At 38.3% G+C, this 13079-nt stretch overlaps 2 protein-coding genes across 2 annotated transcripts; one reads left to right on the forward strand and one right to left on the reverse strand.

Annotated features, from left to right (window-relative positions):
• Positions 1–3417, forward strand: LOC114158295 (trace amine-associated receptor 1-like). The gene has a single exon (XM_028039656.1). The coding sequence runs from the start codon at positions 1377–1379 to the stop codon at positions 2331–2333; it is 957 nt and encodes a 318-aa protein (XP_027895457.1). The 5' UTR covers positions 1–1376; the 3' UTR covers positions 2334–3417.
• Positions 3418–3677: 260 nt separating this feature from the next.
• LOC114158636 (adhesion G-protein coupled receptor F1-like) lies at positions 3678–12359 on the reverse strand. The gene is made up of 16 exons (XM_028040328.1): positions 12254–12359; positions 12064–12115; positions 11715–11900; positions 10677–11020; positions 10547–10608; positions 10160–10284; positions 9823–10058; positions 9242–9436; positions 9016–9144; positions 8761–8939; positions 8397–8573; positions 6961–8310; positions 6804–6845; positions 6619–6672; positions 6482–6535; positions 3678–4325 (listed from the first exon to the last, which is right to left on the reverse strand). Exons 8-16 carry the CDS (start codon positions 9327–9329, stop codon positions 4317–4319), a joined length of 2082 nt encoding a protein of 693 aa, XP_027896129.1. The 5' UTR covers positions 9330–9436; positions 9823–10058; positions 10160–10284; positions 10547–10608; positions 10677–11020; positions 11715–11900; positions 12064–12115; positions 12254–12359; the 3' UTR covers positions 3678–4316.
• Between the last annotated feature and the right edge of the window lie 720 nt (positions 12360–13079).

The raw sequence follows: 13079 nt of genomic DNA on the forward strand, positions 1-13079 counted from the left end.
TTTATTTTTCATAAAAATGTCAATGTTCAATGAGTGATTGGTAGCTTAACAGTCAACATGCCAGTTTAAGTGTTTATTGAGATTTGGACATGGCCACAGAAAGGTGATGGGAAAAAAATAATCATTTGAAAAGGGCCTGGGTGAGGGAATGTGGAAGACGTTCCACAAAAAACACAACCCTGAACCTGGTGGGTGAAGTAGATCTACAAAGAAAGAAATGAAATATAAACAAAACCCCATTGCACATACATAACCACAAGGCCATCCTGAAGTGGCACAAAGTTTATGCTCTGGGGCTTTGAGTTGCCAAATCAATGACTCAGTCAATCAAAATACAGGCAGAATAAACTTTCCAGCTTAGCTAACAGCAGTCGATGTGATATTAGCTAAACATACATTATGTTGAGAAAAATGTAATGACTTGTAAACAATTAACAAATACCAAATTAAATTTTCATGATGCTTGGTATTGCGTCCAAAGTCAATCCTATGTAAATTTCCCTTTACATTGTGTAAATGTCCTTCTACTCTGGATTTAATACAAACAGATCTGAGAAAGTGAGTAAATGGTTCTAGTGAAAACAATTTATACACTTTTGACAAGCAACTTAGTTGTAGTTCTGAACAACTCTGGTGGAATATCTCCCTACCCTCTTCTGCCACACTACACAACAAATGTTACCAAATATTTCACCTACACAAAGTAACTTCCTCAAATTGTTGCACTCCAAGCTATTTTCAGTAACATTTATAGTTCCTGCAGTCATATTATGATAATACATTTCTGATATGCCTGCCTTACAGGCTAGGGAAAGGTCCACATCTTGAATATCTTATTGTGTAAATGAGTACAAGTTCCTACATGAGGTGGAATCTATGGGTCAAAAGCTTGGGCGCATTTCAAACAACATGCTAAAATCACAGCACCACATAGTGGCCTGGCATGAAAACTACAGGTCTGTGTGAAACTAAACATCTGAAAACCACATAACCATGTGTCAGCAGTTTAACGTCAGTCCAACCGCGCTGGGCCCTATACGCCCACACACACGTTGCCATGCTATAAGGCAACATGGAGTTTGCCCGTCCTTATTGGATGGAAATTGTAGCATCCAAAGATAGGTTGGTAAGTAAGACATAAAAGCTTGTGCACAGAGACCATCGTGCCACAGAGCAACCTGCACTGACATGTTGCCTCGTTGCACAGAGACTCACGTTGCTGTAAGCAGCTAGCACAGCATGTAAGGGTTGATCAGCAGTATCAGGTATCAGAAAAGCCACTCTTTGTTTACATTTATGTAATTTAACCTTTTATTAAATGCATTTTAAATGTTTGCCTTACTTTTAATGTAACCTGAATTCAGTTTTAGGTCTTCATGGAAAACAGGACAGGTGTTGTGACTGTCTTACAGCATCCATGCTATGAGATAAATCAGTTTAGCTACAAACTAACCGCGACTCCTTCTGTTGTATGTATAATGGTGTATGTGTTTCTGACACTTCTGTCTCTTGTGACTGTATGTGGAAACCTCCTTGTAGTAATATCAATAATTTACTTCAAACAGCTTCACACACCCACCAACACTCTCATTCTGTCTCTGGCTGTGGCCGACCTGCTGGTTGGGATTTTAGTATTTCCTCTCAGCATGGCCTTCTCTCTCAGTTCATGTACCTATAATGAGAGTTTATTTTGTAAGGTACGTGACAGCTTTGATATATTGTTTAGTACATGCTCTATTATGCACCTGTGTTGTATTTCAATTGACAGGTACTATGCTGTGTGTCAGCCTCTCACATATAGATCTAAAATCAGCCGTCATGTTGTTGCCATCATGATCACAGTGAGCTGGGGTGTTTCTGCTCTCGTTAGCATCGGAGTGATAATTCCCAGACTGTCCCCTTACGGATGTGCTGACATGTGTTTTCTGGATGTAATCACGGCAAACATTATTGGACCTATATTATCATTTTACCTTCCAGTGGTCATAATGCTTTGCATCTACCTGAAGATTTTCCTTGTTGCACAGAGACAGGCACGAAGCATCCAAAGCATAAAGTCCAGAGCAACAGCCAGTAAGATGGAGAGAAAAGCCACCAAAACTCTGGCGATTGTTCTGGGAGTTTTTCTATTTTGTTGGTCTCCTTTCTTCCTTTGCATTTTCTTTTCTATCCCGGTTTCTGTGATTGAAACCGTTAACTGGCTTGCTCTGTCAAACTCTACACTGAACCCGTTTATCTACGCTTTCTTTTATACCTGGTTCAGGTCAGCTTTTAAAATGGTTGTTACTGGCAAAATATTCTTTGGTGACTATTGTAGCTTCAAATTACACTGAGCTGTTTTGTTGAGGTATATAATGATAAAAGGAACCAGTATGAAGACACATAAATGCTGACACTATCAAATTAGATACTACTTAATGTGTGTCACACATCACATGTCTCGTAGGCAGGATAGAACCCAGAAACACGACAGATCAGCGTGTTCTTCTATCCCAGCTCCACCTCATCCCTGCTGAAGATGATCAGGTTGGAGGGAGGATCTGTTTATAATAGAAGCAAATTAGTTGATACCCTTCCAGCTCATTCAAACAAAACTTTTCTCTCCTAAAACGAGATTCAGGTAAAAGTAACTGTCCAATAGGCATTCTGCATATCATAAACTTAAATAAATAAATACTTCTAAGGTTGGTTATCTGTTGTTTATGTTGCAAAGATATAGTTTGGATAGATTTCTTGGGATTTACAAAGAAACTTTAAATCTGCGCAATAAAGTTGTGTTTGGAACTAGGAGTTACCTTGGATAGAATCACAGACGCTTTCAAGTTTTTCCTCAGTCATTCAGTCTAATTAAAAGATCAGCTGGGTAACCTGGTGTCGTTATGCCCACCACACTATGGAGTATGTATTTGAAAAAGCAAACACAGGAGTTGTCTACAGCTACTTATTGTCGACTTTAGGAGGTATAAACCAGACATTCAGCCCATCGTTATAAAAGGGGAAGGAGTGGGGATGGTGCCAAATCTATTGGTACCAGGTCACCTACATCAGTGAAGACCTGACCTGGAACTCCAACTCCACTTCAGTCCTGAAGAAGACACAACAGAGACTGTTTTCCCGAGGATTCTCAGGAAGAACAACCTGAGAACTGAGCTTTTGCTGTCCTTCTGTCGCTGCCCTTTTTAGGCCTGTCATGATAAAAACATTTGCTGGACAATAAATTGTTCCAAATTACTGAGTTTGTTTTAATTTATCATGCGATTAATTGATTTATTGATTATTGTGACAGGCCTACGCACTCTGACTGGTATATCCCAGAGCAGTAGTAACTGTGTCAGTTCCTGGTGACCAACTTCAAATTGCAATGATCTTTTTCTTTTTTTTTTGGTCTGTTTGTAGTAGTTCTGACCTAAAAATAAAATAAATGTTTTTGACATTACCCGTCTCCATTGGGACCTCCTTCATGGCATCGCGTCTTACAACAACAAAAAACAAAAAAACAAAACAAAAAACAACGCAATGCACATTGTGTATGCATTTATTTGCAATACCGAAGGATTTTAATGGAATATCATTAAAGATAGTGCCGCCACCGCTGATACTGCTACCGATACTTTGTATTACTTCAGTTTAATCTATCATCGTACTTTTAAGACCTTAAAAACATAACATCACAACAAACAGAAACAAATTTCAAAACATTTTTGATAACTAAATGAAGCTAATAATTAAAATTATCATTTGAGAATAAATCAAAACATATTTTTAGGGAGACTTGAGAAACTACAATACAAAAGTACAATACTAGTTTCAATCTTATGCCGCTATCGAACCGGCTTTGACACATAATCAGAATCACAAGGCCTTTTTATTGCTACTGTACAGAAGCTCAATAAGCCATAAAGAATTTATGTCAGAATGTGTGTACTAAGCATTAGACATCTGTCCCCGCCATTGTCTCTGATTCGTGGTGGAAGCTTATCAGTGGCCTTGGGTAGAATCCAGCACAGCTCTACAGATGTCCAGACAAATAATGCTCAGTTGACAATTGCGGCTTTTTGTCACATGAAGATGTGTCACTCTATAGCTGTTAAATCTGATTCCCACAAAAATATGAAAGAAAAAGTTGGATCTCCGTTTCACATCAACAGTTGAAATAAAAGCAAAGTTTTTCTTTTACTGTCGGCGTGCGATTTCCATGTGAGGGTTACAGTGTAGAGAAGTGAGGGTTGGGTGGCGGGGTGCAGAATTTGTTTTGGTGAAGGAGAGTGGGTTTGGGAGGTTTGGGACCACTGCATTAGAGGACACACTGAGGCCACTCATGAAACCTATAAGGAAAAATACATCATTATCAGTCAACTCATAATTATTCAATAATTACATAATTAGTCAATAATTATATAATAAATATATATAATTATGTTCACGATGTACACAATAATAGAATAAACTGTCAGTATTTGCTGTCTTAAATAACAAAGCAAATTTAAACCACAAATACTTGCAATGTTTTAAAGTAATATTTATTTTTTCTTCTAAAATACAATAGCAAGCTGAAAAAAGGAACATTGCTCTATGCCACTGTGTCTTACAACACTGAAAAAAGTTTCTGATTTGAATTCTCTAAATGTATACATTTCATACATGGTGGTATTTGTGCAGTTTTACTAATTTTAAAGAACATTAGCGATGGTGTCTGCACATCTCTGTTGTTGCACAGTTTTTACTGTCACTCACTGTAAATATCTGGTTGTTATTTAATCTTTAAATACATATTCACATTTTATGCATATCTATTTAAAATAACCTACTCAATTGAACATTCCTTTGGATTGGAGTTCACCGTATTGGTGTTGAATTTCTGCCCTTACTGTACAGTATGTTAGTTTTTTATATTCTTATCTTTATATGAATCTATATGCATTTGCTGCTGTTGCAGTGGAATTTCCCTACTGAAGGTGAAGGCTATTTCAATTCACACTCTTGAGTTCCACTTTTCTTGTTGCTCCGTAAATTTCGCCAAGCTTCTCCTCCTGCATACTTTGTGCTATTTTCACTGTTCAACTTTTATACTATTCAGCTTTCTCTCCTAATGTCAGTGGTATTTCTTGGTATTCATAACCTTCATACTTTTTATAATATTCATCTTTTTATGAATTTTTCACCCCATAGAAATGGTGGAAACCGCTCCATCCTGTGGCAGAATTGAGAATTACAATATAAAATGTCTGTTGTGTTTTACAGTGGATGTTTTAGGTCCTGCCTGTTAATTGCAATGAATCAGTTTCAGAGCTGTCATGGAAGACACTAGGCAGTGGCCATTTTGAGGTTGGGCAGTTTAACAGATTTTATGCTATTTAACACCTGGGAATAATCAGACAAGCATTTTGTCTGATGTCTAATGCTTAGTGACATATTTTTTGTAGTCACCGTGCTCAACGATGCCTCCAAACAAATGTTGATATCTCAGGAACCATAGAGGTATGAATTTCATTATCAGAAGGAACAGGGGAACGTTTCTGTCCTTTTCAAATTTTAGGGTTTACCTTATTTATTTTATCATTATTATTTACATTACATAGAATATATTACTGTAACCCAGCATGCTAGTGCTGGGTATAGCCTAGATGCTATCATTAGTATTTTAGGTAGTTTTAACTTTTTAGCTAATTTTGGCTATTTCTTACTTTCTGCAAGTCTTCAGCAGTTGGCTTCAAATGCTTTTGCCATTTTCACCAAAAGCATTCAGTACTGAGACTTGCACACTTTCTAGTTATATTTAAATTAGGCTTTCAATTAGTTCTCTATTACAAATCCATCCCTTTTCTTACACCCTTTTCCCTTAGAGGGGTCAGCAGGGCTGCTGGTGCCTATCTCCAGTTAACGTTCCGGGAGAGAGGCGGGGTCACCCTGGATAGGTTGCCAGTCTGTCGCAGGGCAACATAGAGACATACAGGACAATGCACACACACACACACACACACCCACCCCCCCCACACACACCCAATGCCCACACACACAAACCTAGGGAGAATTTAGAGAGACCAATTAACCTGAAAGTCATATTTTTGGACTGTGGGAGGAAGCTGGAGTACCCAGAGAGAACCCACACATGCACAGGGAGAACATGCAAACACCAAGGAGAAAGACCCCGGGCCAGGAATCGAACCCAGGACCTTCTTGCTGCAAGGCAACAGCTCTACCAACTGTGCAGCCCTATTACAAATCATACATAGATTATTATCATCTAAAGAAAATAAACAACTATCAAGTCAGACCTCAATATACGTGTGACACAGATATCACAGGGGTTTTATAACAGTACATGACGGACTGCCTTCGACGCATTTGCTTTGCCCTAATTAAATGACAGATATTATATATTTGTTATATTTTTCATTCTATATTAGTGTTCTGACTGTGCTCCAAGGTTATTAAAAATAATATTGAGTACATTTCTTCATATTAATTTTTACTGACATACCTCTTCCTCATGTAACGTTTCCAGTTCACTAGATGATGAGGCAGCCATGTTGTTCTAAAACAAAACAAAAGTCAGAGACTGAATCACAAAAAAGTTATAAACATAAGAAAACAAACATAATCGATCAGTTTTCTTACCCTTCTATTCTGTCCCACCAAGGAACAACAACACATTTGTATCTCTGACCTCACCTGAAACAGAATAAGGTAAGTGTGTTGGCTGACATGTTTTATTCACATGTAAAACACTGTAAAACAGTCAGGGTGGGATTCTCTGATTACTTGACAAGCCCCTCATAATTCACTGATTGAGACATACACACCGTTTGATCCAGCAAGGTACCAAACACCAGGATGACAAATCCCTGCATGAACACAGGAAGTATGTGTTGTCAAATTACTTCGCATTTCTAGTCTATCATATCATAACAATAAACAACTGGAAATATTTAAATATTAGTAGAGAAAATAAAACACTACCTCTAATAACTGAAAGACAAATAATCCAAAATAGATTCCCATTAGATTCGAGGGAGCCACAGTTACAGCTTCCAGACTCGAAGTTACTCCCAAAAACAATGTGAGCAAAGTCAAACTGACAGCTGCCAATAGGGCATGCTTCTCTCCTGCATGGACTGCATTTCCTCCAACTCTTCTCAGTATTTTGGATATCACCACCATCAGAATTATAAAGTTTACAGCCACTATCATATACACAGGGATCATAATCCCCAGTAGAGCTTCGGACTTATACCAGTTTCTCCAACAGATGATATTCTCCTGGATGTCCTGATCTGAGGGAGCTATTGCAGCTATAGTTATTGTTGAAATGATCAGAGGTGCACCGTATCCCAAAGAGAATCCGATGGCCAGTGTGGATCTTTTAGACAGCCCTCCTTCAAAGACACTGAGAGTCCGGTAGAGCAGCAGCAGGGCCGAGGCTAACATGCAGAAGAACGGGGAGAGGTAGGAGAAATGGATCAAGAACATAACGACTGTGCAGGCCGGCGCACTCTGTGGCAGTGACATGGTCAGTCGAATAATAAACCAAATCAATGTAACCAGGACGGACAGAGCAATGTTAATGATGGAAACATGATGGAAGTAAGATGGGTTGTTCTGGCTCATTCGTCTCAGCGTGACGCATTCAATGATGAGACAAATGATCAGAAAAATCATAGAAAGGACAGCTGCAATTAAACTTATTGTGGTGTTAATGAAATATGCAAGCAAAAAACTTGACCGAACGGAGAATGAGGCGGTGTGGTTGCAGTTACAGGAGACCAGTTTATCTTCTCTGAAAACCGACAAGCAACCGTTGCTGCTCCATCCTCCAAGACCTTCAAAGAGACTGAAGTCCCAGAAAATACATTCTGATTTATAAAAATTCTGATCTGACGCACGAAATATTAATGATAAATTTGTAATTTTAGCTTCTGACTGAATGAGCACAACCCTTTGACTGTAAGAATGGTCATATTCGTGTCTTGTAGAAAGCACATTGCCCATGGAAGCAAATAATATTACAGTCACTGACTGATTCCCTTCATCAGCCTCCAGAATGTCTATTTCCACTGAGGAGTTGAAGTCTGCGTTGAACGTGTTTGTGAATATAGTTTTGTTCAGTAGAATATGAGGTGTGGTAATGCTGAAGGGTTTATTGAGCAGATGGGTTGTCACCCTCTCAAAGAAGTTCAACAGTGAAGAGCTGACACTTTTCATTTCAGCATCATCACTTTCCTCTGTTTCATTGTTGGAATCACCGTTGAGAAATGTCCATGAATCTTTTGCCTCCTCAACAGTGAGAACACCTGCAGTTTCCAGGATATTCTGAATTGAATAGAAAGATAAATACTGAAGATACTGAAGAGCATGAAGATATTAGTTTAGAGTGTCAGTGAAAAAAATATACTTACTTTCATAGAATCTTGACTTATTTTCACACCGAAGAATGAAGTAATGTTTTCTACATTGTTGAAAATCTTAACAATGCCAGTGATGGTGGCTGGACAGTTAGTTATGTCCTTAGCATGTCCGACAGTCACTGTCCTGAGTTGCTCCAAGAATGCTGCCAGTGTAAATTTATTCAGAGCCTGTCATGTTTGAAGGAAGAAAATATTTCTATTACATCTGATTTTGACAACAAAATTTCAGTCCATGCAATTATGAGCAAATGTCTAAAAATGATTCTTTTCATCATAAATTTACATCATTTGTTTGCCCTTTAGGTGACTAAACGTAACTAAAACAGCTTTAAATGCTGCATGAGGACTTTGTCACCTCAGACTGATCAAGCAGCTCATAAACAGGTGCCAGGACGCAGTTATCTTGTAGATCTCCAAATTTACCATCTTCTTTACAAACCGCCGTCCGTTCTCCCACCTTGTTGTTTTTGCAGTCTGCCACCGCCTTAAAGCCCAACGGTCCATTACCGAACTCATCACTGAAACATATCAGAGCTAAAGGAAATAACAGTGTTTTACTTAGTTTTTAGTATTGTCTAAACATTTTAGTATTGTCTAAAGGATTACTTACGCTCTGTGGTGAATTCAACTGTGATTACTTTTTGATATTTTGTGTACATTTCCTCTTCACAAGTGTAAATGATCTTGTCTGTACAGTCATGAGGGACTGTGATCTCAGCTGAGATTTTGTCATCATAAACTAAAAAAAACATGAACGTTTGGTTTGGGAGGAAGTTAAATATAATAGAGGTATGAACACATTTGCATCCATCCATCCATCCATCCATCCATCTTACCTGTGTAATCTGATTCGATAAACTCTATCACATAGGGTCTGTTGACAGAGCACTCCAGTTTGATCTTATTGGAGAAATCACAGTTCATGATTCCTCTGACTGGTTTAACATGAATCAGTGGGATTGCTTTGGATATGAAGGTTTCTTTCTGTTTGAAAATGAACTTAGTGCTTTTCAGTTTACATTCATAAAAACCTAAAAAAACAAAGACAAAAAAAGGTAGGTATTTTTTAAAATTAAATCTTTGAATTTGTTTTATGTACATTTGACAAGAAAATGGAATGACTTATTTTCTCATGTACATGTTTTCCAACCAACTAGTACATACTGTATGTGTATCGGTTTATTCCCTCAAAACCCTGCATTTTACAGGATGGATTTAAATCTACATTTGTGTAGAGTTTGAACATTCTTGGGCTTGAGTTATGTTTACATATACAGCAGAATATAGCAGTAGATAAAAACATGAATGGTTTTCAGAAACCAATTTACTTTTTCTAGAAAGTTCAAGCTTGACCATTAACACATTAGCAAAAACTCAATGATATCATGATTATCTACACGGTGACTGTATTGCTTACCGTCATCAGTTCGAAGAAACTTGGACACTGTCAATGTTGACTTCCCCTCCGTGTAATTGTTGGAGATGCTATGGGTTTCATCTGGCTCAATAACTACACCATTAACTGTCCATTCAGCATCCCACTGGGTGCCCAGATTGAGAGTGTTTGGTGGAGGGTTAGGGTTAGGGTTAGGGTTACAGTCACACTTTCCTTCAAGAAGACTTTTCTTGGATTAAATTGTAATTTTTTCTCACCTTTAGAGGACAAAAAGACACACAGTCATTCACGAAAATAATTTGAATTACAATTTATGTAATCATTTAAGTATGTCCCAAACTTATTGGGCCTTTCTTACTGACAAACTCCATTGGGTAATTTTTTGCAGCTAGTTCATTAAATACTGCAGATTTTACTCTTTTAACTTGGTCATCATCAATAGCTGGAGCTCTGAGACTGTAAACAGCAACAGTACTTCCTTCCCTGTAACGAAGAATGAAATAAATCAGTTTCAAAATAAGCAGTAGAACCAAATACAATGGAGTATCTAAGCCTGGATTAGCTGAAATATGGCAAATAAATAACCTGTAACTGGTAAATGATTGGTCAACTGGGTGAAAACAAGTTTGAATCCAACAAACTGAAATGTTTGTTGGGTTGAACTTCAACAGGCTGCTGTTGAAGTTCTTTCAGTTACATTGAATCACATAAAAGTTGCTCAATTCTTTCATTATTTTTAACTTACCGTAAGGTTAAGCTCTGCACTCTGCAATGTTGTGACACATAGTACTGACACTGCTTTTCAATCTGTGTAAGACAAACAGTTGGTATGTAAACCATCAGCACTTCAGGACTCCAAACAGATCAGGACTTACCGCATCATGGATGTCTCTGTAAACTCTGCTGGTTTGGTCTTTGAATGACTCCTGAAACGGCATGTTGATGGTGAAGTTGTCTCGTTTGACTGCAATAGTTGTCTTTGAAGGTGATGTTAGATCTTCTGATGTCATAAATCCTTCTGTCAATTCTTCAGAGTTTATCTTTGCTGTTTGTCTTCCTGGCGTGAAGTTTGACAGTCTGGCCATTGTTGGTTTTGTTAAATCAGCCTTTGTTGCATTTGCCAAGGCTGCCATTCGTACATTGATTTCAGGCATTAGGAATTGAAACAGGGGTTTGTGATTTTGTTCTGTGGTTGTGGTTGGTGGCATGTCTGTCATCACTGCCAAAAAAGGTCAAACAGGATCATTAATAAGAAATGAATTGAAACATGTTAACCAGCTCATATTCAGAAAGCTAGATTACCCTGATTAGGGGCACACCCCACCCCCAAAACAGGACAAAAGGAGGGAATATATGGCCAACTTTGAAAAATCCTAATCAAAGGTTCCAGGAGGCAGGACAAAGGTCACCTGAGAGATCCATCCCTCCTTACTCTTAATTTGTTTGACCCTCTGTGACCCCGTGAAAGACCCCCAAAGTTGGCTTCAGACTCCAAAAAAAAATCGCTTTCAACTCCAGCTAATGCTCCCATCTAGCCCATTTTGATTTAAATACCACAAACCACCACCAAGGGGCATTGATTTTTTTTGAGTGTACTTTTTAATGGGTATTTTGGGGATGGGGTCTTTGGGTTAGGGTGAAGGGAAACTTGGGATAAAATGGACTTTTGGGAGGACTGACAATGGGGAAATTTGGGTATTCTCTTAAATGGACATTTGGGAGGATTTGCCATTCATGCATACTTTTGAATGAGATTTTGGAGTCAAATGGGACCTAATGGTGGATTTGCCATCTTCTAGGGGACATAAAGATGGATTGGCCATCCCATACCCAGCGATGGGTGCATTTCTATTCACCAACTCATATTCAGAAAGCTAAATTACAATGAAAAAGCAACAAGTTATTATACTTACTTGTGACTGGTTGACAAAACCTGCCATCATAATGGAGTTCATATCTGTGTGTGCAGATCTGACTGCTAGAATTACTGGATGTTTTAGTGGAGTTACAGATGTCACGTTTCCAAGCAACACCATCTTCATACTGACACTGCAGTCCATCAGAGGGGAGGGACGTTGGACAGCAGGTTGTCATGGATACTTGGAAAATAAAAAAAGAAAATACACAGAAAGTAGTTTTAATGGTCATTATTACTGCAGCTCTTTGATTGGGTATCTAACGTCTAGATCCAAACTTAAATTATAAATAAATTTTAATATCATTTGGAGAAAATATCACTGTATAATATTTAGCATAACTCACCTGGTCTCCGTCCTCCAACATTCAAAATTATTGCTTCAGTCCCAGTCACTTCCTGAAATAGACAAGTTGAAGTTAGCTAAGAATGCAGACTGTACCCAACAATAAAGGTAGCAGGAATTGATATGCATCTAAATCAAAACACATTTAGTGTTGCATGGAACGATGCAGTCAGGATGATTTTCATGCTCACCTCCACAACAGACACAGACTGTCTGAATCCCAGTTCATTCAGTCTGCAGCACAGAACCAGCAGCATAAAACTGAACCAGGCCACATTAGGTGAAGCCATCCTGACTGGACAGAAGATAAAACCAAACATCAGTAACACAGTTAAGCACTGATTTACTGAATCATGCAATTAAGTGACAAAAAACATGAACTGTGCGAGATACAGCATTAATACGGTGGAATTAGTTTTTCTCCCATCATTGAATTTTTTTGGACAATTTGCGCTTTCTACTGTTAGATGCATTGTAAAGTGTGGGTGTGTTATTTTCTTATTGCAATGGGAGAAACGTAAAGTTAAACATGCAAAAGTACTGGGTCGACAGAGAGCTAAAAGTAAAACTGAAAACTACTCTGCTGTAAACTGATATGTCCAACAGAAATAAAACCTCGTTAATGTTCTGTTCCCACCGCCAATGTGTCTCAGTCTAAAACAAAACCCTTTAACTCATTTCTACAATCACTCTGTGAATAGGAAGCTTTTCTTATGTTAGCATGAAGTAATAAAATCAGTTCAGACGACATTTTAAATTAACTTTAGGATTACTTTACCTCTTCTTGTCCTCTGATGAGTTACTGCGTTGGAGCTCACTTCCTTAAACATCGTCCACGACTTGCAGAACCTTGCCAGTCTGGTTTAGCAACTTCATTTCTGACAACTTCAACTCACTGCCAACATGAAGGATACCAGATACTGATGCACAACAGCGTTCAGCAGATGGGCTGGAACCATTTTCATTTCCTTCTTTGTCTCAGTTTGAACACCACAGGTATTTCAGTATTCAGCAGCA

Source organism: Xiphophorus couchianus, chromosome 15 (genome assembly GCF_001444195.1).
Source record: "Xiphophorus couchianus chromosome 15, X_couchianus-1.0, whole genome shotgun sequence".
Classification (NCBI taxonomy): domain Eukaryota; kingdom Metazoa; phylum Chordata; class Actinopteri; order Cyprinodontiformes; family Poeciliidae; genus Xiphophorus; species Xiphophorus couchianus.